General features: G+C 44.5%; 1 protein-coding gene across 14 annotated transcripts in view; it reads right to left on the bottom strand.

The window, feature by feature from the left end:
- The window catches only part of ABLIM1 (actin binding LIM protein 1), a 289,693-nt gene that overhangs the window by 111,470 nt on the left and 153,890 nt on the right, over positions 1 to 24,333 (bottom strand). For all 14 annotated transcript variants that reach the window (XM_087862674.1, XM_087862677.1, XM_087862680.1 and 11 more), the window contains 2 exons: positions 13,283 to 13,466; positions 9,733 to 9,842 (listed from right to left, as the gene is read on the bottom strand). In XM_087862674.1, the coding sequence (XP_087718800.1) occupies positions 9,733 to 9,842; positions 13,283 to 13,466 (294 nt within the window). The remainder of the gene's footprint in view (positions 1 to 9,732; positions 9,843 to 13,282; positions 13,467 to 24,333) is intronic.

Here is a 24,333-nt window from a genome sequence, read left to right as displayed (position 1 = left end):
CAAAGCCAAACACTGCCCGATCATGGGATGCTCTTGGAAAAGACTATGGTCACATGGCAGCCTCAAGGAGACTGATTTCCAGCCTGCATGGGCGAGGCGTTCAGGCCATAGCCCCAGTGGACTGGGCATCCTTGCCACGGGGCCTCCCCCAGGATAGCGTGAATGACTACACCCCTAGCGCAGGCCTCCACCCGCACGTCTCTGCGGGCTTGGAGCAGTTCTTTCTGCTTACAGGGTATAATCCAGACATGCCTCGTAAACACTGCTGGATCCCTGAGCCATCTCTCAAAAGGGCACCTGTGATACATATTTGTGCAGGAAAACACAACAAGTTGGAAGCCTGAGGCCTCAGCACTGTGGTTACGCTGCTAGACAAGGTGGAGAAAACTGGGGGGGTCAGACTTCTACCAGCAGGACTAAGTAGTTCTCTGCTCAAGTGATGGCCAGCAATGGAAGAGGAAAACAGGCAGAAAAGGGGAAGGAAGGAGGAGCAGGAGAGGGAACAGACAAGGTGCCCGAGATGAAGGCGGCTACCTGGGGCTACTCCATGGCTCCCACACCACAGCCTGCCACGCTGTGAACATCAGTGGACAGCAGCCAGCACTTTCTGGGGGAGATTCAGAAAATCAGTAGCCCCTGCTTTTGGGATTTGGGATAGTCCTTAGCAAACCCCTCTTAAAATCATGCCAGGACCCAAATGAATTAAAAACAGGGGCTCAAACCAATACTCGTCCATGCATGTGCAGAATGGCATTATTCCTAACAGCCCAAAGAGGAACATGACCTAAAGGTTCATTCGCAGATGAACGGATTAACAAATCATGTGCTAGCCACACAGTGGAATATTATTCAGCCACAAAAAGGAATGAAGTACTGATACACGCTACGATCTGTGTGAACCTTGAAAATATTGTGCGAAGTGGGAGAAGACAGAAACAAAGGGCCGCTTACGTATTCCATTTACATGAAATATTCAGAATCCGTAACCATACAGACACGGAGAGTAGATTGGTAGTTGCCAGGGGCTGGGAGGAGGGAACAGGGAGTAGCTGCTTGATGGGTATAGGGTTTTCTTTCAGGGTGATGAAAACATTTTGGAACTTGACAGAGGTTGTGGTCGTACAACTCTGTGAATGTACTAGACTGTTCACATTAAAATGGTTCGTTTTGTTCTGTGAACTGCACTTCAGCGAAAAACTGTACCAAGAAGGGTTAATGTTCTTGTACTGGTTTCCCTAATTTAGTAGTAAACTTTAACCTGGTGAGGAGCTGTGTGATAAATCTTTAACTGGCTATGGTCACTCAGCATACATGAGCTCTTGCCAAAGGGGAAATCACACTTGAGCTCGAGGTCAGTTTCTCAGGTTCTATGCTCATTAGCAGACATCAGCTCATTTACTCCCTTCCAGAGACAGGAAGAAGAAGAGAAGGGGCAGAATGTCCATTTCAGGACTTTCATCATGTGACTAACCACTTAATATGCACACACTGAAGGTCACAGAAAGGGCAAAACGCACTGAGACTTTAGTCTGGAATAAGCCTTTGATTTTATTTTGTAAAATTAGCATTATTTTATTTTATTTATTTATTTATTTTTAAAGATTTTGTTTATTTGACAGAGACAGAGCACAAGCAGGGGGAGCTGCAGGCAGAGGGAGAGAGAGAAGCAGGCTCCCCACTGAGCAGGGAGCCCGATGTGGGGCTCGATCCCAGGACTCTGGGATCATGACCCGATCCGAAGGCAGAAGCTTAACCGACCGAGCCACCCAGGCACCCCACATTATTTTATTTTTACTCTACTTTTATTTTAAGTAGGTAATTCATATATACACAGTTGAAATTTTTTTTCATATAGTAAAAGTAATTTCCTTCTCCCCTGCTGGAGATAAGTACTACAAGCGATAGCAGTTTTTCAGATATTCTTCTGGGACAATCTATAAGGCCATACAACTCTCGATATACATAGATTTTTACTGCTACTGAAAAACTAAAATTCAACTGAGGAATGCTGGTCCAATCACTGAAATCCCAGTTTTACGGGTATGTTGTTAGAAGGTGTGGGTCTTATTATGTAAGAGGCATGTCTAGGGAAACAAAGCAAATAACGAAATGTCATTAACTTTCCATTCTCTCAGGCACTTTTTCTATTCACTTGTACTTTCTTCCCCATAAATCATATCCATTCCCTATTAAAGCAGAAACTCTTCTTCCTTTCTTACAATGGAGACGATAAAGTCTCTGGTGAAGTGAACACTCTGGGATCTTTATGTCTGACTTGTAATTGTTATGGATTTCAGTCTGAAAAAAATCTGAATATTAATGTTGCTCTGCAATAATGCCCTGGTTACTATATACATTCCAAACTCTCTCAACGCCCTACTCCACAGCCGGCTCCACAGTATGGAGCTGACCCACCAGGTTAGAACCCTGCCCCTCTAGGCCAGGGGTTCACACCTGAGATGCCCAGAGGGGTGAGCCCTCCCTCCAGCCTCACTGCTGCAAGTTGGGGAAATACCTTCCTTGGCACTTCTACTCAACACAAAACAAAACATGGGGCGCCTGGGTGGCTCAGTCTGTTAAGTGCCTGCCTTCGGCTCAGGTCATGATCCCGGGGTCCTGGGATCGAGTCCCACATCGGGCTCCCTGCTCCGTGGGGAGTCTGCTTCACCCTCTCCCTCTGCTGCTCTGTCAAATAAATAAAATCTTTAAAACGAAACACCAATTTGTGATACTGTCATCAACAAATTTATCTGAAGTAATAACTGCTTCCCCTTTTATTAAATAAGGGAGAAATCTGGAAAATAAAGGGGATTTTAAACATGCCCATCCCCTTACCACCTGTGCACCTGATCCGTGCCTGCGTGATTTCACAAAACCACAGTGGCCATCTTCTCTCCTCTTCTTCACTCGTTCATTCCAACAGTAGTCGGAACTTAACATTCTGGAGCTGGGAGCTGAGATTTAGTCCCTCAAAGGCCCTCCAGGGGTGGCATTAATTCACTTGCTAAATGAACATCTGTGTACTTGCTATGTGCACGGTGAGATTCATAAGGACCAAAAATTATATATACTGTCCTTGTTATGAAGTAGCTCATAGTCTGGCAGGAGAGATAAGCATGCAGAAACTAGCACAAGTATAGGGTAATAATTGCCTTAATAGAAATGCAAGCACACCTCTGGCCAAGAGACCTGTGCACGGGCCCTGTCGCCAAGGGGCCCAAGCAAATTCAAGGCTTTCAGTCTTTTGCGTGACACTCAAAACCATAAATGATTTTTGAAAAGAAGTGAACAAAATGCTATGGGAAGGATTTACGTAAAGTTGTACACTTCTAGTAGCACTTAGCAAAATCCAGAAAATGTTCACCAAAATGTTCATAGAGATGCTCTCTTGGTGATGAAATTTCAGGTGATTTTATCTCCTTCTTTGAACTTTTCTGTCATACTTGTATTATGTTACAGTGAACACCTACACCCATTAAAAAGAGAAGATTGTTATGAACCCATTTAGAAAAAGAGATGGCTTGGATTCAATTTCCAGAATGCTGACGTAGGTCTTTCTGTGCTAGACCTCGTGAAAGAGAGAGAAGATAGGGTCCTTATAGTAATGAGGTCAGTATCCTGGTGGTAGAGGTAGGCATCTGAACTAAAATGCAATAGGTTACATACCAACTGTTGGTTTCTCCGTTGTGACAACTGTCTCACAGTAATATATTATGTTAACCGTATAATAAAGAATTTGGCTGGTGGCTGCAATATCAATGGTACTCAAAGAAATGTTTGTGGAATGAATGAATAACAACCTATAGTCTTTCTTGGACGTTCACATTCTTCATCTTTTCTCTCTGCTATTACCTCTGCCCACAATCGATAATCTCCCCAACCCTGATCTCTGATCCCAAATCACTGATTTTGCATAGCACTACCACCATTACCACCTTCATCTTTCTAGAACATGGCTTTCATCTGGTCATCCTCTAGCTTGCTATCCTCAGGAGCTCCATGTTGCCAAACTCCTCAAGGCCTCCCGAGCCCTGGCCCCGTCACTCTCTCTCTCCAGGTTCATGTCTCAGGACACAGAACAACAAGGCCTTTGGTTTATTCACGTTTCCCCTGCACCACTTTTCCAAGAACCCTCTTCACATTTAGACTGTCCTCTCTTGCAGCATCTCTTCCACCTCTCACAACCCTCAGAAGTAATTAGTTTCCAATTTTTAGATGAGGGCAGTAAGATTCGAAAACATCAAATAACTTGCACGAGGCTCCCTGGCTAGGAGAGGGAAGATTAGGATTCTGACCCAGGCTTTCTGACATGCAGAGGCCATCTTCTTTTTTTTTTTTTTTTTTTTAAAGATTTTATTTATTTACTTGACAGAGATAGAGACAGCCAGCGAGAGAGGGAACACAAGCAGGAGGAGTAGGAGAGGAAGAAGCAGGCTCCTAGCGGAGGAGCCTGATGTGGGGCTCGATCCCAGAACGCCGGGATCATGCCCTGAGCTGAAGGTAGACGCTTAACCGCTGTGCCACCCAGGCGCCCCCAGAGGCCATCTTCTTAAGCATTATGCTATGCCTTCTTCTTTTGTTCCTTTCTGGGTCTAAATATCTCTAAGCTCAAGTTCTAGTCTTGTAACTTCCATAAAGAATAATGGTTAATGTGCAGGTGAGCTTATTAGAGATCACGAGTCTTTCAAACACGTTACTAATACAAATCCCTGCAACAACCCATTGAAAAATGAACTATTATTGTTTCCCATTCTGTAGGCAAAGAAATGGAGGCAGAGGTTGAGTTCTTGAGGCCACACAGCCTGTGCGTGGTGGAAGTGGGATCAGAACCGGCCACAGCCTGTCCAAAACCCACATATCCTCTCCTATAGGAAAAAAGTGTCTAAACAAGGAGGAGCAGATCTGGTGTTGGAGGCCCTGCCATAAAGCCCATCGCCGTGAGAGTCACACTCAACAATCCATGGGCTATAACGTGTGGATGTGTTCTGCCTTCATTGGTTTTTATACCAGTGGAAAACATCAAAGGAGCAGATAAAGACAGCTATCATGAACAGCAGCTTGAAAAAAGCAGAGACGCGAGAAATAGTGATGGTCTTACATAAACGCTCAAAAATTAATGCCTGAATAGTAAGTTATTTTTTATAAGTATACAGCATTTCCATATATGTACTCATTTAATCCTACAAGGGCAATTACTACCATCCCATTTTATGGATAAGCCAGTGGAGGCTGGAAAGGTAAAGAGAATGCCAGCAAGTGGCAGAGCTAGATCCTGACCCGGGCAGTCAGACACCAGCGTCAGATCATCAGCACCCCACCCGCCGCCAGGTGTCTCAGCAGACAAATCCCACTCAACCCGCAGATGATTTTTTTGGGAGAGAATATAAAGATAAAATAAAAATCATCTTGCAACTATAAAAAGAAACGTAAAATAATGGAAAAGTTCTTCCTCCCCTTTGAAAGCATGCATATGATTCTTTATCTGAAATGATTTAAATTCAGGCCAAGTCGAGCATTTGCCCTGATACCTGTAGGAGTTCCAACTGCCGTTGAAATAATGACAATGCTGTGCAGGGGGCGGGGGGGGGGATGGGTTTGGATGTATTTGTGTGTGGGTGGCCATCGCGTCAATCTACCAAACCCACAGGCAATCAGACACTAGTCAGACACCCTTCGAAATGGAAAGGGTAATTGTAGACAGCAGCCCACTCCTGCTCAGGTGCCTGAAATAGACAGGAGCCGTGCAGGAAAAGGCAATCCAAACCCCGATTCCCTACACTCTAGGTTGCCACACTCACATTTCCCCCTCACACGGCTCCTTATCCCACGGGAATCCAGTGCCTTAACTGCTGGCAAAGACTGGAGAACTGAGCGTTAGAGGAGTGCCCGTAACCTTCTGGTTGGACTTAAAGTCTTCTGGATGTCAATTTTTATTTTTAAAGTATGGATCAGCTGGACATAGGCAAATGTTTTTTAATACTAAAAACAATTTAATTAATGTTCGTGACAATCCTTTGAGGTAATTTTTACTATTATTTCCATGTTACAGAAGGTTCACTGCTTATCGAATTCAAATTGCTTCAGACTGGATGCAGCAGGAGTTTTAACTAATTCAGGGGCGATCATCTTTAACTGAAGTAGTTTCTAGGAACAACTTCCTCACGGTTTCCATTCACCAAACCTGGCGACAAGAGGAAGGCAGCTGTGGTGTGTAGCAAGTGCACAGCCCTTGGAAGCAGCACACTCGGGGAAATGTGCAGACAAGTCAGGCCATGGCTGGAGGCTCTGCAGAGAGTGACGCCCACCTTGTGAAACAGACGTCAGGGACGCCAGTATGGCATCCGGAGCCAGACAGCCTGGGTCTGTAACTCAGCTCCACTGCTCACCACCTGTGTAATCTTGAGCAAATTGACCTCTATGGCCCTTTGTTTCTTCTTCTGTGAGAAGGGGATATTTTTGGTACCAACGTAGTGGGTGGTTCTGTGAATTAAATGAGTTAAGATTCGTGGACCAGTTTTACAGGACCCGATCCACAGGGAGTACTATAGGAGTGCTTAAGGAAGAAGACAAAATAAATATAAAGGTTAAAGGAATGATTGTAAGGTGGAAGGAAGCACCATGACATCACAGGCACGCCCCTGGGAGTCCTGTCCAAACCACTGCGGTACCGACGAGTTGAAGTAGAAACCACACCGCTGTCCAGGAAGCTCAAGCAGACACTGTTTTGCGTGAATTCTCATCACATCACTGACTTAGATCTGTTGACCACCCTGCACTTCTCTTCCTCTCACACTGTCTTTCACCTCCTGGGCAGTGAAGATGGGAAACCGGCCACCGAACGTGAAATAAAATTGCAGTTCAGAAGAGCAAATCTGTTTTTGAAAGAACATTCTGAAGGAAAAAGAGGACCTTGACTCTCTGATAGGTTTCACTGACTCTGTGAACAGTATCAAAGAGGCATTTCATTTTTCACTTTGATTTAGGGTGATTTGCTAATTTTCAGATGTTTTTAAAATAAGACTTAAAGTCACATCAGGGTAGTTTTCACTTATAAGGCAATTCTTACAGAATTACAAACAACAAACAAGTGTCTTCTAATTATGCTCAAGTGAATTTCGGCAACTTGCTGAGACTTCCCTTGCTCTAGTCTTTGTGTGTCTGCCCAGCTTGGGTATTCTGCATGTGTGTATCCATATATAAGAGCTCCCTTTTAGCACCCCACATACCCCATAAACATTATTTGAGTACTGATCTAAACAGACAAGTACTTATTGAAAATAAAACTCTTCTGACCAAAGCAGTTGCATAGAAAAGAGATTTCATCCATCGAGAGCAAAGGAGAAAATGGGATTTGGTCCAACAATGTGCACACATACAACTGTTATTACACCTACCATTAACGATACCATGAATTTGGGTAGGATACATTTTTATACTTAAAATTTTTATTTCTTAGTGCATAACATGAATGTCATATAAAGCAAAAACATGTTTAATAAAAATTGGAATAACCGGGACGCCTGAGTGGCTGGCTGTCGGTTAAGCATCTGCCTCTGGCTCGGGTCATGATCCCAGGGTCCTGGGATCAAGTCCTGCATCAGGCTCCTTGCTCAGCAGGGAACCTGCTTCTCCCTCTGCCTGCCACTCCCCTGCTTGTGTTCTCTCTCTCTCTTTCGCTGACAAATAAATAAATAAAATCTTTTTTAAAAATCAGAATAACCATTTTGGTAATGCTGTGAGGAAAAAAACCCGTTTCCAAATTGCATGGGTGACAGGACAGGAAGCCTTTAAAAATATCTACTTCTGTTTCTTAAACCAAACAATGAAGAGTCTGAGATGAAATAAAAGAGAGCCCAAACCCAGGACTCAAAAGCCCTGCCTCTAATCCTGCCTTCTTACAGGACAGCTGCTATAGCCTAAGGTATGCCCGTGGGCCCTACTCCCCTCACCTATCAAGAAAGTTATGGGGCGCTGGGCTGGCTCTGTCAGCAGAGCATGTGACTCTTGATCTCAGGGTCATGAGTTCAAGCCCTATGTTGGCGTAGAGTTTACTTAAAAAAAAAAAAGAAAAGAAGAGAAGAGCCAGTTGGACCAAAGGCGTCTACGGAATTTGAGGACGCGGCCATTTCCCTACAGGCTCTGGACGTGATTCTCTACTAGCAGCTGTCATTCTTTCCTGGGATTCACAAAATCCCCTTTTTCTTAACTAGATTGAAAAACTCCTCCGAAGTTTTTGGTAATGTACTTTTGAAGTAGGCCCTCCCACACAGTGGGGTAACTATTCCCACCCCAGTTCACCCCCCCAGTGACCTCCTTGGGGCAAGGTACGTAAGAAGCATGAAGCACTTGAAACCCTCCTAGGGGGCCTAGGACTGGGCCTCGCTTTGGAGCCCTTGTCCTATCCAGGCGGCTAGTATTTATCAGCAGGGCACATGAGCTCACCTGCTACGGATCTGGTCGTGTTGAATAAGACGCACTAATACGTCTATTTTCTTCTTTCCTCCCAATGGTCAAATCCAATTTCTATGCAAATACTTTGGTCAGGACATTCTTTTTGAAGAAAAAAAAACCAAACAAACAGTATAAGGATTCTTCTTCTTTGACAAAAGGATTTGGAATCACTGCTATGGATTGCACAGAATTCCTCCAGAGCAGAAGCAGCTTATTTCATTCTTATGTACTGAGACCGGAGGGGCTTAATGGAATTTGTTCCAGATCTCCCAAAGATTGGCAAAATCCACAGACACCAAGGGAAACCTCTGGTCTACTTCCTTTTGCCCCCAGGAAGGAAAGAGAAGTAGAGGTTCACTGTCCGGTGCCAGAGATCAGAATGCATCTCGCTTAGAAGTTCACTGACTTACCCCATGTCATTTACTAGGAGAAAGGTGCAACTGGCACCAGGAGGGAAGTGAGCAGGGGGAAGGTTGGGGAACCAGTTCGTTTTGTCTGGATTCCCACAGGTCAGACAAGACCTCCTCATAAAGAATTACAAATCCCATGCCATCTATCTTGTTCCTACCTCTTCTTCCCATTCTTCTTAAGTGTCACCTTTTGAGAGAGGTGGCCCCTGATGGCCCCCTATAAATGCAGCCCCTTCACCCTGCATTTTCTTCCTACTTTAATTTAGATATTAGGTATTTTGGTGTATGCATTTATGGTCTGCCTGTTGCTGCTAGGAAGTATGATTCCTGAGCGTGCTGAATTTCTGTTTCCGCCTGTATCTCCAGCGGGAACATCATCACACGTCGTAGGCGCTCAGCAAATTACCTGTGCAATAAATAGGCGTCAGAAACCCTCCAAGTGAGTAAATATTTAAGGGTAACAGATATAAAGAATTCGGGGTAAGTATAAATCACCGCTGTTGCCCTAGGCACAGTGGGGAGAGGTTTTTAATACACAGAGCTACCAATCCCTTCACCGCCAAATGTCTGCACATCTCAACCACCACGACTAGGGAATGGGCATGTCTCCTATAAAGTTTTATCATTCTTTTTCCTTCATTTACTCTCAAAATGCACAGTTTGATGTCCAATTCTATTTACGTCCTTTTGAAAGAAGGGAGATGCTTCCCACCGCACGGGTTTTAGCGAAAGCTTCCTGTTTTACAATTGCAAATGCCTCAGACATGACTGTGTTCAGCATCAGCGAAGAGCTTCACATAAAGGAAGGCACTTGCCTAATCTATCTTTGGGCTACGAGGAAGTCATGTCAACAGGAGGCTGGGGCACTTACTGCTGGAGCAGGAGGCTTCTTTAGGGCCGGACGACATTGGCTGTGCACACAGCTGACAAAGGCAGTCTCTCCCATTGAACGTGACTCGGTCTCCAGGTGGAAACGGGCGCCTGGAGACAGAAAGACATTGCCCTCAAGGTTATTCCAGCAATATTGAACTTCTTTTCTTTACTCCTCCTGTTCGCTGCCCCCCGGTGCCAACTCATTTCTTTGAGGCGCACCAGCCAGAATGTCTGAAATGCAGTCTTAACCAAGCCAGCCGGCTGGATACAGTCCAAGCACATACACATGCCTCATTTTGAGAAGGGAGAACGCACTTCTACCAGCAACCCGACAGTAAAGTGGAATGATTTACCTCTACTCGTTAGTGGAGGGATTGTTCCAACAACTCACCTAGCCAGGTACACACAGGAAAATTTTCCATTTTCCAAATGGAAAATCCTTCAAGAAGAAATATTTTAAATGTCATAAATTCCTATTCAAGCTTAAGGCCCCTCCCCAGGAGAACTGGTTACAGGCCAAGCATTAACTCCTTCACTTCCCTAGACCTATGTGGTATTTGTGCCTAATTAGACTTTGTTCTGGACATCTGAGTGGGTGAACGGGGTGTTTCAGTGCTGGAGACCCAATCCCTGGTGGAGAAATACAACAGTACCGCAAGTACCTGTTTAAACATGATTAGCTTCTAGAAACTTAAAAAGAAAACTACTAGCTTCATTTCAGAGAGATCGTTTCCTTTTGCATTATCCGTCAATAACAGACAGTTTGCAAAAATATTGCCTCTGCATGTACGTTACCAGTTTCTTCTCCAGCCAGTTCAGTGGGCAGGTAGCTTTTCAAAAATAAAAGTCATTAATGAAGACACATGTGACAATTTCCATGCCTGCTTACTGGTAATTGGCAATTTGCCAATACTCTTCATTAATGTGAGCTTTCAAATGTGTGATTCTGTCGGTTAGGAAATGCAAAACGCACAAGCAAAACATCCCCACACATCTGAGTCAGAAGCAATTACTTGAGAACAAACACCAGCTCCTTGACAGGAGCGTTACTTTCACAGCTGCTATCCCTCCTTTAAGTGGCCCTTCAGCTGCCTAAGAGTTGGGAATTAACCGTAACACACACACACACACACACACACACACACACACACACACACACACGACAATCAAAAATCGTGCTCTGGTGGATGCCAGTGGGCCTACTGCTTCATCCATGAAACCCAAACGAGCCCCCAGTCTGCTCCGTGAAGGCGCATCAGGAGTTGGGGGGCCAGAAGCACAAGCCAGGCTTTTTGCCTCTGATCAGGGCGGGACTAGGTTGAGGCCAGTGAGGCACCGGGGGCCCAGCATTTAAGGAGGCCCTAACTCTCAGGCGTAGACCCTGCAGTGCACGGCGCTGAGCACGAGGCCCCCTTCAAACTGTGCACCCTGCCTAGCCTCCCCTCTTGCCTCTGAGCCAAGCTTCTATGTGTAGACTTGAATCCCACCTGGGTCCACGAGGGGATAAACCAGAGTCCAGTTCTTAACATGGGGCCGGGTCATCTGAACTTTGGCTTGTGTGATTTTACAAATGACCCTCTTCAGTTCTTTCCCCCTTCAGCCCACTGGGTCCTCTGCCCACATGGCTTCACTCCCTTCTGCCGTTTGTGTCAATGTGTGAAATCAAGAGAACTGGATTTGGAGTCAGGAAACCTGAGTTCGAATCTTAGCCTCGCCGTGTGAGCCTGGGGAAAGTCCCCTAAATGCGGAGACTCAGAGTCACTCATAATTAGGGACACTAATTCCTGGCTGACTTCACAGAATTGCTAAGACGGTTAAAGTACGCAGCCTGTCGCCCATAAAGGAGGCCGCCACTTCAGGGAGAATATCATCAGTCAGCAGCAGCAGCCACGGCACGCTCGTAGCAACGGTGAGTACCAAACGTCCAGAGGCAGGACTATCACTACAGACGTTTGTCCTTCACCACCGACTTTAAAACAATGATCTCTCAAGGCCAGGATCAGGACGGCTCTTAGAGTCTATCTGGGCCAGGGCCTTCCAACCTGGCTGAGTAGCCCCATACTTGGGAGCCCTCTAGAAACTACTAGGTCAGCAGGAGAGTTTGGGGGAAAATGCTAGAAACAGATATTTGTAAAGCGACCTTCCCCAGGGCAGGAGTCCAATGCTCGTCCTGGTTTGGGGAATCACCGGGGTCTAGTCCACAGCCTCCCATCTTACAGACGAAACGACGGCCTTGGAAACGTTAATTCATACAGTCCAGGAAGCAGGACTAGAACTTGGGACTCTCGAATGCCAGCCAAGGGCTTTTAAGCAGGCAGGGGGCCACAGCCTGCAAAGGGAGAAGTCAAGAGGAAACCTTACTTTGGATTAAATACAGACAAAGTTTCAGCTCAATAATCCAGCATTTTAAAATTAGGATTTAAAAAGACAGAATTGAGAAATGGACTAATAACTACAAAACACTATTACAATAATTTTACCATGAATACTCCACCTAAACCTTCTATGGTTCATCTGTGAGTACTACCTTGTTAGCTAATTAGATAAAATGACGTTTACCCTTCTAGAGTTTGCAGCTCTCTGGCCTAGAAACACGAAATGCTGAAAAACAAAGCAAAACACCTCCTCTGAACTGTCGTTTTTACACAGCACAGCAACATGGAACACACGGCCATCAACAGCGCACAAAAAGGAATGGGACTGCGTGATTAGGACAGATCAGCAAAGTAGCTGAGCCTTGCTGGTGACTGTCCTTGTCATGGGAAGTGAAGCCATCTTAAATTCTATAATGTGTGGCATTCGAAACACAGCAACGATGAAACCACATTTCCCCACTTACACTTCACATACTTTTCCCTTCCTCTCTCTGACGGATCATTTTAACCAAGCTGGTTTGTGCAGTTAAGATTGAACCTTGCTAGAGGATAGAAGCCTAGAGGGCAGCAGTGGCTCAACTTTTCCCCCTGAGAGTTCAAACTGTATTTTTTTCAGACTGCAGATCATACGACGTCTGTCACGACTGCTCAACTCCGCCACGGTAGCTCAAAACCAGCCATAAGCAGCCATATGTGAACAAATGGGTATGGCTGTGTCCCAATAAAACTTTATTTACAAAGACATGTATTGGGGCTAATTTGGGCCATGGGGCAGAGTTTGCCCAACTCTGCTACAGAGTAAATGAGACTATTTTTAAACACACACATATGAGTTTATATTTACAAATAAGCTTTATCTTTCCAAGCAGTTATGCCATTTCCTCCTCAGGTTTTCATGGCTCAAAATGTTTTAAGACCCAGAGCTACTCTGACACTTGGTTTCAAGCCACTTAAAATCAGTCATATTATTTGGTAGAAGACCTCATGTATAAAGTTTCCCAACTAAATTACTTCTTGACTAAGACTGATGAAACAACAGGAACATTTTTTTTTAAATCTAAGGGTGCATGAGAAAAAGAATATTTCAAGACAGTGCAACTCAAGACAAAAGGTTACATCCAGGCTTTAAGCACAGAACTCAATGCTTCCCTGTTGGGGGAAGGCACCACTTACTTGCAGATGGTACAGGCAAAGCAGTTGGGATGATAGGTCTTGCCCAGGGCGGTCACCACCTCTCCTTCCACGAATTCCCCACAGCCGTGGCAGCGTGTCCCATACATCCTCTGGTAGTCCAGGGTGCAGAGATACTCCCCGTTCTTTATGAAGAAGCCCCCTTGTGCCAGGTCACAGCCGCACACTGTGGGAAGACAAGTTCGCCTTTGGTCAGCATCTGCTAAGCTGCTGGACTGCAGCTGCCTTCCACTGCATGCTGGGAACTTACTCCATGATCTCAGTGGCTTGGGGTTAGGAGAGGGGACTGGTACAAAGAGCTATTTATTGTTGGGCTCTTGAGTTCTCGCTTGCCTCCCTCCCCTTCTGTTTCCCTCCTTTTGGGAGTGAGGCACTATCTCATACAAGTAAAATTCATTGGCTGGGGCTCAATGACTTTTGTGGTATGTCTAAGATTCAGAGATAATCAGTCTTTGATGGAAAGATGCCCTTGGCTCGTGCTGTCTCAATTATGAACAAAGGTATCCCTGCCAGTGTGATTTAGGAAAGGTATCCACTGCTTGCCCACACAACTGCTTGGTTTGGGCCAAGACTGTTACTGAGCTGAGTAATAAATTCCCACTACACCAAAAGCAGTAGCTGAAATGTCCAATGTCCATTTTTTCCCCGCTTTGGAAATACTTTCCCGTGGCTATGAAAAATTCAGTTGTTTAATTTTCTCTGTGGGCAGCAAAAAGGATAAGCCAATTCTTTATAATATTATAGGGAGAGATAAAAATGAACAGACAAAAGAGGAAAGAAAAGGGACCGTGTCCAAGATAAAACTGTCATTCAGGACCTCAGTACATGCAACAGGGAATGCCTTGCTGTGTCTGGACTGTGATGTCTCTTTCGAAACAGTGCAGCTGTGGATTATGGAGATAGTGCAAAGGTCCCAGGGTGTCAGGGGCTTGGGTGTGGCCTACGTGTTCAGACAAGACCAGAGGAGGGCACAGCCACTTGTCCAAAAATAAAGCCTAAGGCAGGCCCTGAGAATAAAGCATTTTCATTGCCAAAGGACTGGGAAGCAGCAGCCATAGCTGGGAACCTCCAGTCTTGACCTTTCCATGCCCAAGCTTGGGTGACTCCTATACAGCTAAGGGCCTTAGGCAACGAATCCTGGGTTCCTCCAGATTCTTCCTGCAAGCAGTTGGAACAGGCATGGGCAGGGGGAAGGTGAGCTCTACCACTAACTTGCTTTCCTAAGAATCCTACTGGAACACCTCCAGTGTTCCTCTAATTAGTTCCCATGACTCATCAATGCCTCTGGATGATCTGGCGCCAAGCACAGTAAGGCACCGACTGAATACTTTGACAACTCTCCCACCCTCTGCTGGCAGTCTTCCCTACTGCAAGCCAATAGAGATACTCAAGGTGACACCGAACCTACAAACGAGCCTTCCACTGTGGATTCATCAGTCTTTGTTTACATCAACACTCCACAGCTATGACCTCCTTCTTTGCAATTTATAATCAAGTAACCCAAGATGATGGCCCGAGTCCATCACGCCTGAAAATGACCACCCTATAAATATGACTCCGATCACATTACCTGGAAAACAGCTCGTTCACCACCTGCTGCCTCCTGCAACCTGGCAGTGCCCCCACTGTGCACACACCTGCTTCGTCCTTCACGGATAGGCCCTGCGGCCGGGGGAGCTCAGGTATGGACTGACTGCACTTGGACTGCAAATTCCTTCAACAGCAACACACACTATCCTGGGGGCGGGGGTCACAGAAGACCTCAGAGAACATATCTTATTTCCCCACAAGCTGACAAAGCACTTTAGGGTGAGTCCTCATCTTTACTTCTTTGGATTCTTCTTCAGGAACCTCTCACCACGGCATCTGGGGGTATGACTAAAAACACAGTGTGTGAATTAAGTTGAATACTGCGTCAAACTTGGCAGGCTCCCCGGGATGTCACTCCTTAGTGACATCAGCAGTTTTGATGACTTTGTTGCTTTTCCAAACACGGGTATGTCTTCAAGCCATGAGAAGGGATGAAGTAATGCACTTGGACTACCAGTAATTGCCTTTATTTCCCCCTCCAATCACCTTGGGTACGTTTAAAAATTCACAGATCCTTTATAAAAAGATCTGGTGGCAACAAGGTCATCCTTAAGCTCATACAGATTGTGGAGAGCGCACTGTGAATGTTTGGGAGATCGCCTGTCTTTGCTGCTTCCGTGGGGAACCTCTGTGCAGCGGGTCCGCTTCACATGGGATTGTGACATTGACCTATACTCTCCCCTAAGTCCTAGTTGACATAAACCAAATAAAGTCTTAAAAAATGACCTTGTAATTCCTGTAGATAGTTGTCAAACTGCAGTTGAACTCTGCCCCTCTGAGACTTCATTTGGCTTAGTCCATAAATTCAAAGTAGTGGCTCAAATCATCAAATTATATCATTGTTTTTGATGGTGTGTACACAAGGAAACCCCCATTGGAAGAACGTCTCGGAGGCAGGGCCCATTAAAGGTCTTTACTCGCCATTCTTCCTCCTTCTCGGATCACAACATCCCAGTCTCCTTAGCCAGAGTCGTGAACACACGTAACTGCCATGAACGCTACCTCTTCCCTCTAGAATAAGGCCGTCCTGGGAAAACATCTCACTCCCATAGCTTCAACTATGACTTTGTCTATGATCAACTATGATCAATGTCCGTCTCTGTGACATCTTCCCTAAGGCTTAGACCCTTAGTTTTTGCTGCCCAGTGGGCACAGACAGCATGCCTATCTTAAGCCTGGCATTTTATTTTATTTTATTTTATTTTACTTCGTTTTGTTTTTATTTTTTGAGAGAGAGAGAGAGCACGTGAGCAGGGCAAGGGGCAGAGGGAGAGGGAGAAAGAAAATCTCAAGCAGGCTCCACACTCAGTGCAGAGCCCAACAAGGGGCTTGATCTCATGACTGTGAGATCATGAGCTGAGCTGAAACCAAGAGTCGGTCCCCTACCGACTGAGCCACCCAGGTGCCCCAAACCTGGCATTTTAAAAACAAACCCTACCCTCTTGCTTCTATGCCATCCCTCTATAACCTTCTTCTTCTACTCCCTCTTTCCGTAGCATGCCAGCACTATTCATTCTCCACTCTTGCACCAAAATTTTCAAACTGCCCCTAAATCCAATCTGTTTTCCCACAAAACATTCCTCTGAACAATTCCCTCCTTTGCCTTCTTGTCACCACTGAGATCCTGGCCTTCAACTTCCCTGTCCTGAATTATAACATTTTTATAGTAACAGTGTTTACACTGGCAAACAAAACACAACACAACTGGAAACAACTGAATTTCCATCAGTAGCAACAGTTGAATAAATTATGGCACACCCAGTCTCTGGAGCTGGTGTTACAGAGAAGGGATTAGATCAGTTCTAGAACCCAGAGGCCCGTCCTTGCTGTATCCTAAAGTGAAAAGAACAAATGTCACAGAGTAAAGAATTTTAATAATCTCCTTTTTAAAAGAAGGTCTACGCATGTTTTTATGAATAAGGAAAAGTTAACACAAACATAGGATTACTAAGTTATCTCAGGAGGATGAAGAATTGTTAACTCTTTTTCCATAGACCTATGTGTCAGCTCATTTCATTGTTTAAAATTGTGGTAAAACACACGTAACAACACTTGCCATCTTAATCATTTTCCCATGTGCAGCTCAGTGGTATTAAGTATTTGCACTGCTGTGTACCCAGCACCACCACCCACCCACAGAACACTTTCAACTTGCAAAACTGAAACTCTGTCCCCGTTCAACACTAACTCTCCACTCTCCCTCCCTCAGCCCCTGGCGAGCACCCTTCTACTTCTATCTCTACAAATCTGACTACTCCGGGAACCTCATGTTAAGTGGAAGGTCACTCAGATAATATGTTAAGAAAAATTAACCAAGGGGCGCCTGGGTGGCGCAGTCGTTAAGCGTCTGCCTTCGGCTCAGGGCGTGATCCCGGCGTTCTGAGATCGAGCCCCACATCAGGCTTCTCCACTGGGAGCCTGCTTCTTCCTCTCCCACTCCCCCTGCTTGTGTTCCCTCTCTCCCTGGCTGTCTCTCTGTCAAATAAATAAATAAAATCTTTAAAAAAAGAAAAAGAAAAAGAAAAAAGAAAAATTAACCAAAACTAGTAAACAAGCTACGGGAGAGGAGCCTGTTCTTCCGATGTCCTGCTGAGGATCAACAGCTCGCACGAGGGTTATTTCATTACCCAGGGCGCCGGCTCTGTGTTTGACAAGCTCTGGACTATGGATTAAAGGCCCAGCCTTTAAAGTTAACTTAAAGATCTTTGTGCAGTAGTCCGGTTTGCTGTCCCACTGGACCGCTCTTCAGTTTACACCTGACCGTGACATCCGGACAGTCCTTCCTTGAATGCCTTTATAACCTACTCCTTTGGTTCTCCTTTGAACCAGCTTTGCCAGCCTGCTGGCTCCCTCATTAATATATTAAATCAATCTTTGATACATGTTCATTCACTATTTGTGTGTCATAGATTTAACTTTTGAAAATTACACTTTGACAAAGGGCTTACTCTCTTTCACCAAAAATATTCTAAAGGTTTAAGGAAACTTTGGTCGGTTTCATAGTAACAGCTTAGCAAATACTTCTAACTGGTGGCGCAAAGCAAAACTTTTACATCCAAATGGTCACAAAATCACAAGTGAGGTCACACTTCAGTAGGATACATTTAGATTTTTAACTTCGGGCACTCCATTTGTCTTTCGCTCTGGTTGACAGTTAACGTATGCCCAGGAAAAAGCACAGACTCCTTTCATTAAAAAAGGAGAGAGAGCTGCCAGTGGAAGAGATTAATTGCTATCTTCTCAATGATCAATTATTGAAAACATGCCCCACTCAAGGCCCCACTGAACCTTGCTTGCTTTGCTGTCGCTGAGGCATGGCCAACGTCAGCCATACGCCTTGTTGATGGTATGCTCTTGAACTCACTGTCTGCAAACCCCCGAATACCATGAATTGGGTAAGTAAGAACATGTACGTCCCAGCAGTTTTATATGAAAGCTGTGAAATTAGTAACAGGCATTTTTTAAAATCTTGAATCTTAAAAAAGGAAAAATTAACAGGAGCTGCCTGGGTTGTAAACATAGCATGGAGTAGGAGGGGAACAAAGTGTGGAAGTGTCAAATAAGGGTGAAAACAGAACGGTATTTTAGCAGCACCAACAGGGATGGGGTGGCAACTATTTCTCCAACTTTCTGAAAACAGCAGACAACATTTTATGTTACAAGTTCATTTCAGTAACCTTCCGTCTGCCTGTCCTTTCACATTGCCAAACCCTTAGGAGAATAGGTAATACTTAAAACTCTGCCCAAAGGTGGGCTTAGGGCTAAAATGCAAACGTTTTCTTCTTTTCTATCAGTAGACTGGATATCTCTGCGGGGCTACTGCTCACGTGGGTGTTTTAATCAATTCATGCCAGTAAGAGAGGGAGGGACAGTAAGCAAATGTGATCAATGTTTTCACTTTGGTTTTGAGTTAACACAAGAACTTTAATTGGGGGCCAGGAGCCTCAGGGTGGGGGTCCTTCCTTCTCTTTTTTAGGGCAGGCATGGGATTTTGGCTCTGGTACTCGGCCAACCGGTCAACCCATCACAGGCTATGAGGAGCCCTTTTGAATTTGCACAGTGGCGTGGAGGCTCTGCATGGCTGGGACCTGGGTTACACCTGCTCATTTCTGGTGATGAGGGCTATGTGCTCCAAAAGTGCTACTTTACCCTTAGCCAGCTCAAAACCCTAGTCTACCCTACCTGGGCCAGCAACTCCCCTGCTACCTCCCACGGTGCCGTGTGCTAGAGCGGGGGGTGGGATGGACTCAGGGTATGGAGCTCCCAAGCACTTCATGATGGATTACTAGTGTGAATACCAAATACTTGCTATTTTCTGTCTCCATCCTCTACTCCAACTACATTTTAAAAGAATCTTATTTCATCCAAGATGTTATTCATTTCCTCGAATCCTTTCTCCATAGAAAATATAAAGGTAGACTTTAACATAGGGTCTTCCCAAGCCACAAAAATTCCACCACAGCGTGGGGTCTCATTGAATCTGCTTTTGCTCTGAAACCGAGAGCAATGTGTTTGAAAGTACCATCCACTGAAGCTCAAAAGTACTATATGCTGTAGCCCAGAGCTCAAAATAGCAGAACAGAGACTCAAACAATAATGTGAGGGGGCAGCTTCTCACCAGAAATAACCATTTGCTAATGCATCATCCTGGAAGCAAATACTAAGCTTCAAAAACATATTTAAATAGTTTTTCACATTCACTTCTACATGCCCATCAAAATCAATGATCATTTCTGAGAAAGAAGATAGAGGTCCATCCGGATGGCAGAACGGGCCCCCAACCGACGGCACTTGAGGGCTTGTACTGAATTCAGAGTTTGAATTTATAATAATAGGTCAAGAGCTTTAGATGGAAAGGAATCGCTTCAGAACCTCTATTTATTTATTCTTTATTTTTTTTAAAGATTTAATTTATTTATTTGAGAGAGAGAGTGACAAAGATAGCGAGAGAGCACAAGCAGGGGGAGCAGGAGAGGGAGAAGCAGGCTCCCCACTGAGCAGCGAGCCTGACGCAGGGCTCCTGGGATCATAATTCCTGGGATCATGACCTGAGCCGGAGGCAGATGCTTAACCAACTGAGCCACCCCGGCACCCCATGGTACCTCTTTTATTAATAAACCTTTGACCGCATAGTAAGTTTGTCTTTTTAACACTTGCGGAATTCCATGTGCAAACAATATTAACTATAACAAGCTCGAATAACAAAGGTATTACTGAGAATAGTATTTCTTGCTCAACACCTACCAAACGTTCATCTCAGTCTCTCTGCACCAGCGCTTTGCTCCCAGCTGAGCCTCCCACACCCCTGCAGGATAGACACCTCGGCTCACCTCCCGCCAAGCCCGTCCTGCTTCCCTGGCCCCACTTAGGCTCGACCTCCTGATGAAGCTACAGCCTCCTTAGTCCCCTCCCCCTCTGCTTCCTCGGGGCTCAGAACAATTACTGACATCTGATTCCTATTTAGTACATGTTGTCCTGTATCTTATACCACCATTGTGATTTTCTCCTTATCTCAACTGTAAGCTTATTGGAGGCAAAGATCACCTTTCATGCCATTTCATGTCTCCCGCAATCTTTAGAGAGACGGCAAATTCTTGTCCCTTTCCTTCTATCTCATACTGCTGGTGTCTAGACAGTGTGGGCAGAGCCCAGTGCCTTTGCCAAGCATAAGGAAAGAGCACTTCAGCATGACTTTGAGCCAGTACCCTCCTTCCTTCTGAAAGCACCTAATTGGCATCAAGACAGTGGTGCCAATGTGGTAACTCCACCCTCCCCCAACCTCTCAAGTGTTTTAAGACTGAACTTTATCAGCAATCGAAATTAACTGTAATTCAACAACGCCAGAGACCATTCCCGTGCACAAGTGCTAGGTGCACGGTCAGACTATAGCAGTACCATGAAGGACCCAAGTACAGAGCATAAGACTGTGATTGGTTAAGAACTCCATCATCTCAGGTGCATGGGAAGGAACCAGAATGGGTTCACAGCGCAGCAACCGGAATAATTAAGGGGCTGCGAGAGAACACTTAAGGAAAAAAAAAGTAGATGAAATTGGGATTAGACCAAAGAAAAAGAGGTCAAGGTAATAATGGTCTTTAAGTGTACAGTGAGTTATTTTAAGGAAATCAATAATCAGCTCTTTTCCAGCTAGGGAGGCCAAAGTGGAGAAAAGTTTGTTTTATATGTATCAAGAGATGTAGGTTAGAGAAGTTCCCAGCTATAAGCTGTAGTACAGCTGAAGGAGGCTGTACTATATCTACGGTTTGGAAATATTTATGACACAATAAATGGCCTTTCTATCCAGGATAGCAAGTGCACTTGTTCTTTTGGATATGGACAATGTGATAATGTTACTTTCTTGACCTTTCTTGTCTAGGTCAAATCACAGGGATTACATTGCAATGAAAAGAAAACTGAATTCATAATTTTATCACATTCTAAAGTTTTATTTTAGAAAGAGGATATAAATATAAAGTGTTAGTTCTTATAGCATATAAATTAGAGAATACGATTTTACTTTATTTTTTAAAAGATTTTATTTATTTATTTGAGAGCGAGAGTGCAGGTGATAGAGCATGAGTGAGGGGTACAGAGGGAGCGGGAGAAGCAGACTCCCCGCTGAGCAAGGAGCCTGATGTGGGGCTCGATCCCAGGATCCTGAGATCATGACTTGAGCCGAAGGCAGACACTTAACCAACTAAGCCACCCGGGCACCCCTACAATTTTACTTTTAAAAAACTGAATACAGTTAGCTGCAATGCACACAATTACCAAAATATGGAAAGAGCCTAGATGTCCATCAATAGATGAACAGATAAAGAAGATGTGGGCTGTGTGTGTGTATATATATGTATGTATTCCATATTCTATATATATATGGAATATTACTCAGCCATCAAAAAGAATGAAACCTTGCCATTTGCAATGACATAGATGGAACTAGAGGGTATTATGCTAAGTGAAATAAGTCACTCAGAGAAAGACAAATACCATATGATTTCACTCATATATGGAATTTAAGAAACAAAGCAGATGAACATAGGGGAAGGGAAGGAAAAATAAAATAAGGTGAAAATTGAGAGGGAGGCAAACCATAAGAGATGTTGAACTCTAGGAAACAAGCTGAGGGTTGCTGGAGGGGAGGGGAGAGGAGAGAAGGGGTAATTGGGTGATGGGCATTAAGGAGGGCACATGATATAATCAGCACTGGGTGTTATATGAAACTGACGAATCACTTAATTCTACCTCTGAAACTAATTTAAAAAAATACATTTAAAAAAACCCTAAATACAGAAAATCCTTAATCTGTATATCCAGCTCACCACCTTACAATTTTCATCCATCTTACTCCATAAAGATCCTCGTACTTTATAAATGCACATATTCTATATGGAATGATCTTGACCTAGTAAACATCCTCCAGACTCCAAGACGGCAAATATGGAAGGTGCTGTTACAGATGGAATGTTTACCCCAAGCCCCTTTACAAAACTCAGTCTTTAAAGAGTAATTCTTGAAAAATGTACTGCAATTCATTGACATTAGTAAGAGTTATAGCCTGAATTTTCTAATGGTTTTACATAAACTCCTTAAAAATAAGTTTGGTGTTCATGGGCTCTCTTAATGATTGACCATTATAGAGGACAAGGAGTTTTTTCAAAGCCATCAAAAGGTGACATTTTCCACATCCTCTAACACATTGCTGAGACTCTCATCGCTAAGCAGCAACCGTCTCTATTAAAACATAACTCAATATAACAATTTCTGCCAATACGATCTTGAGGGAAGAGCTTACATGACCTGATTCTTAAAATTTTCCAGATACCCAATGTTCAGAAGTCTTTTTAAAACTATGTGACTATAAATAACATATAACACTAATTCCATTTTTGAAAAGGAATAGCTACTATAATTAATGTTTAAAATGTCATCTTTCAAATGACAATGGGAACATCATGGTTCCATTCACTTTTGTAGGAAGCCGTTTGCCTGAATGAAGGCCAATGTCAAGTTTAGCCGTACCCCTGTCTTCACCATCTGCTGCCTTGAACGATGTAGCCCTACCCCTGACCACAGCTAGCACGCACCCCCTTTCCAGTCCCGGGAAGGTTATTAAGTTTTCCGGAGCATCCATGCTTTATCATATGCTGCTTCTCCCCAGCAACATCCCCAGACCACTGAGCTCTAGGTGGCTTCTCAGCCTCTGACTCAGCACACCTGGGCTCTGGACCATTCGCCTGCACTGGTCTGCTGCCAGCGAGGGTTCCACTAGTAAGCACATTGCTTGCCACCCGGTCACAGGTTCTTCAGAAGAAGGTCCCATGTCATATAGCCCTTTCAATCCTCCACAGACCAGCACAGTGAATGATAGATGCTAGATGCTCTGTAAACATTTCACATGGTAAAGATTTGAAGGCCATCAAGCATCGGTATTACCAGGTTGATTTATGTAAAAATCAAGTGACTTTTAGGAAGAAAAGAATACAAATTACAAATCTATTCTTTGGAATAATGGAGTCCATTTAGTTGACGTTTTTTACTGGGAAGAATAAGGGGTGGTTGTAATTTTAGCCTTTAGTTGTCAGCTTAAACTTTTTTTTAGAGAGGTGGGGGTGGGGGGGCCTTTCCTGACCACCTCCCCCTCCCCCCACCATAAACACACCAAGATCCTCCCGCTGCAAACTCACATCTTTGTTCCTGCAGCTTTTTGTTCTCCCTTTGTTGCACTGATCACACTTGGAAGTCCTATTTGTATGATTATTTGAACATTTGATTAATGTGTTGTCTTAGTCCATTCAGGCTGCTCTAGCAAAAAACCAAAAAAACAAAACAAAACAAAAAAACCATACACTGAGTGACTTATAAACAACAGTCTGCAGGCTGGAAAGTCCAACGAAGTGGACACAGAGGTGAGGTCTGACCATGGGACGCTCCAGCGTTCAGGGAGACGAAAAGAACCAGCAATACGACTGGTCCAATGCTTGCTTTGAAAAGCCTGAGGACAGTCTCAGCTTCCTCCCGTCCTCTATAGTATAAACGCTCCCACAACCTTTGTTGTCCAAATCATTTTCTTAGAGAACGGGAACTTCCTCGATCAAGTTGGGTAAACTTCAGCATACCCTTTCTCAAGAAATAAGCTTTCAAGGACATGGACTAAGAGGTGTCAAGAACTGTAAAGAACCTGAGATTTTATTTGCAAGCTAGCAGGTGACCCTGCCCTAGCTTTACGGGTGCTGGCAGAAGACGTAAAGCCCTGCGTCCGAAGCGAAAGCCTTCCCTGCTAAGAGCAGGCAACACAAGCTTCATATTTGTCACTGGTCTTCCAGGCCCCGTAAGTCCCCAGACGCAAGAGAAGTGCATGCGTGTGCAATGAGTTTGTTTCCCAGCCGAAGAACCCTGAGCTTAGGAAACCCCAATCTTTTACAATCAGCCACAAGCAAACC

The sequence above is a fragment of the Ursus americanus genome, chromosome 6, assembly GCF_024610735.1.
Source record: "Ursus americanus isolate L20-20 chromosome 6, mUrsAme1.1.p, whole genome shotgun sequence".
Classification (NCBI taxonomy): domain Eukaryota; kingdom Metazoa; phylum Chordata; class Mammalia; order Carnivora; family Ursidae; genus Ursus; species Ursus americanus.
Note: the sequence above shows the minus strand (reverse complement) of the source record. Positions and strands in the feature narration are given on the sequence as shown.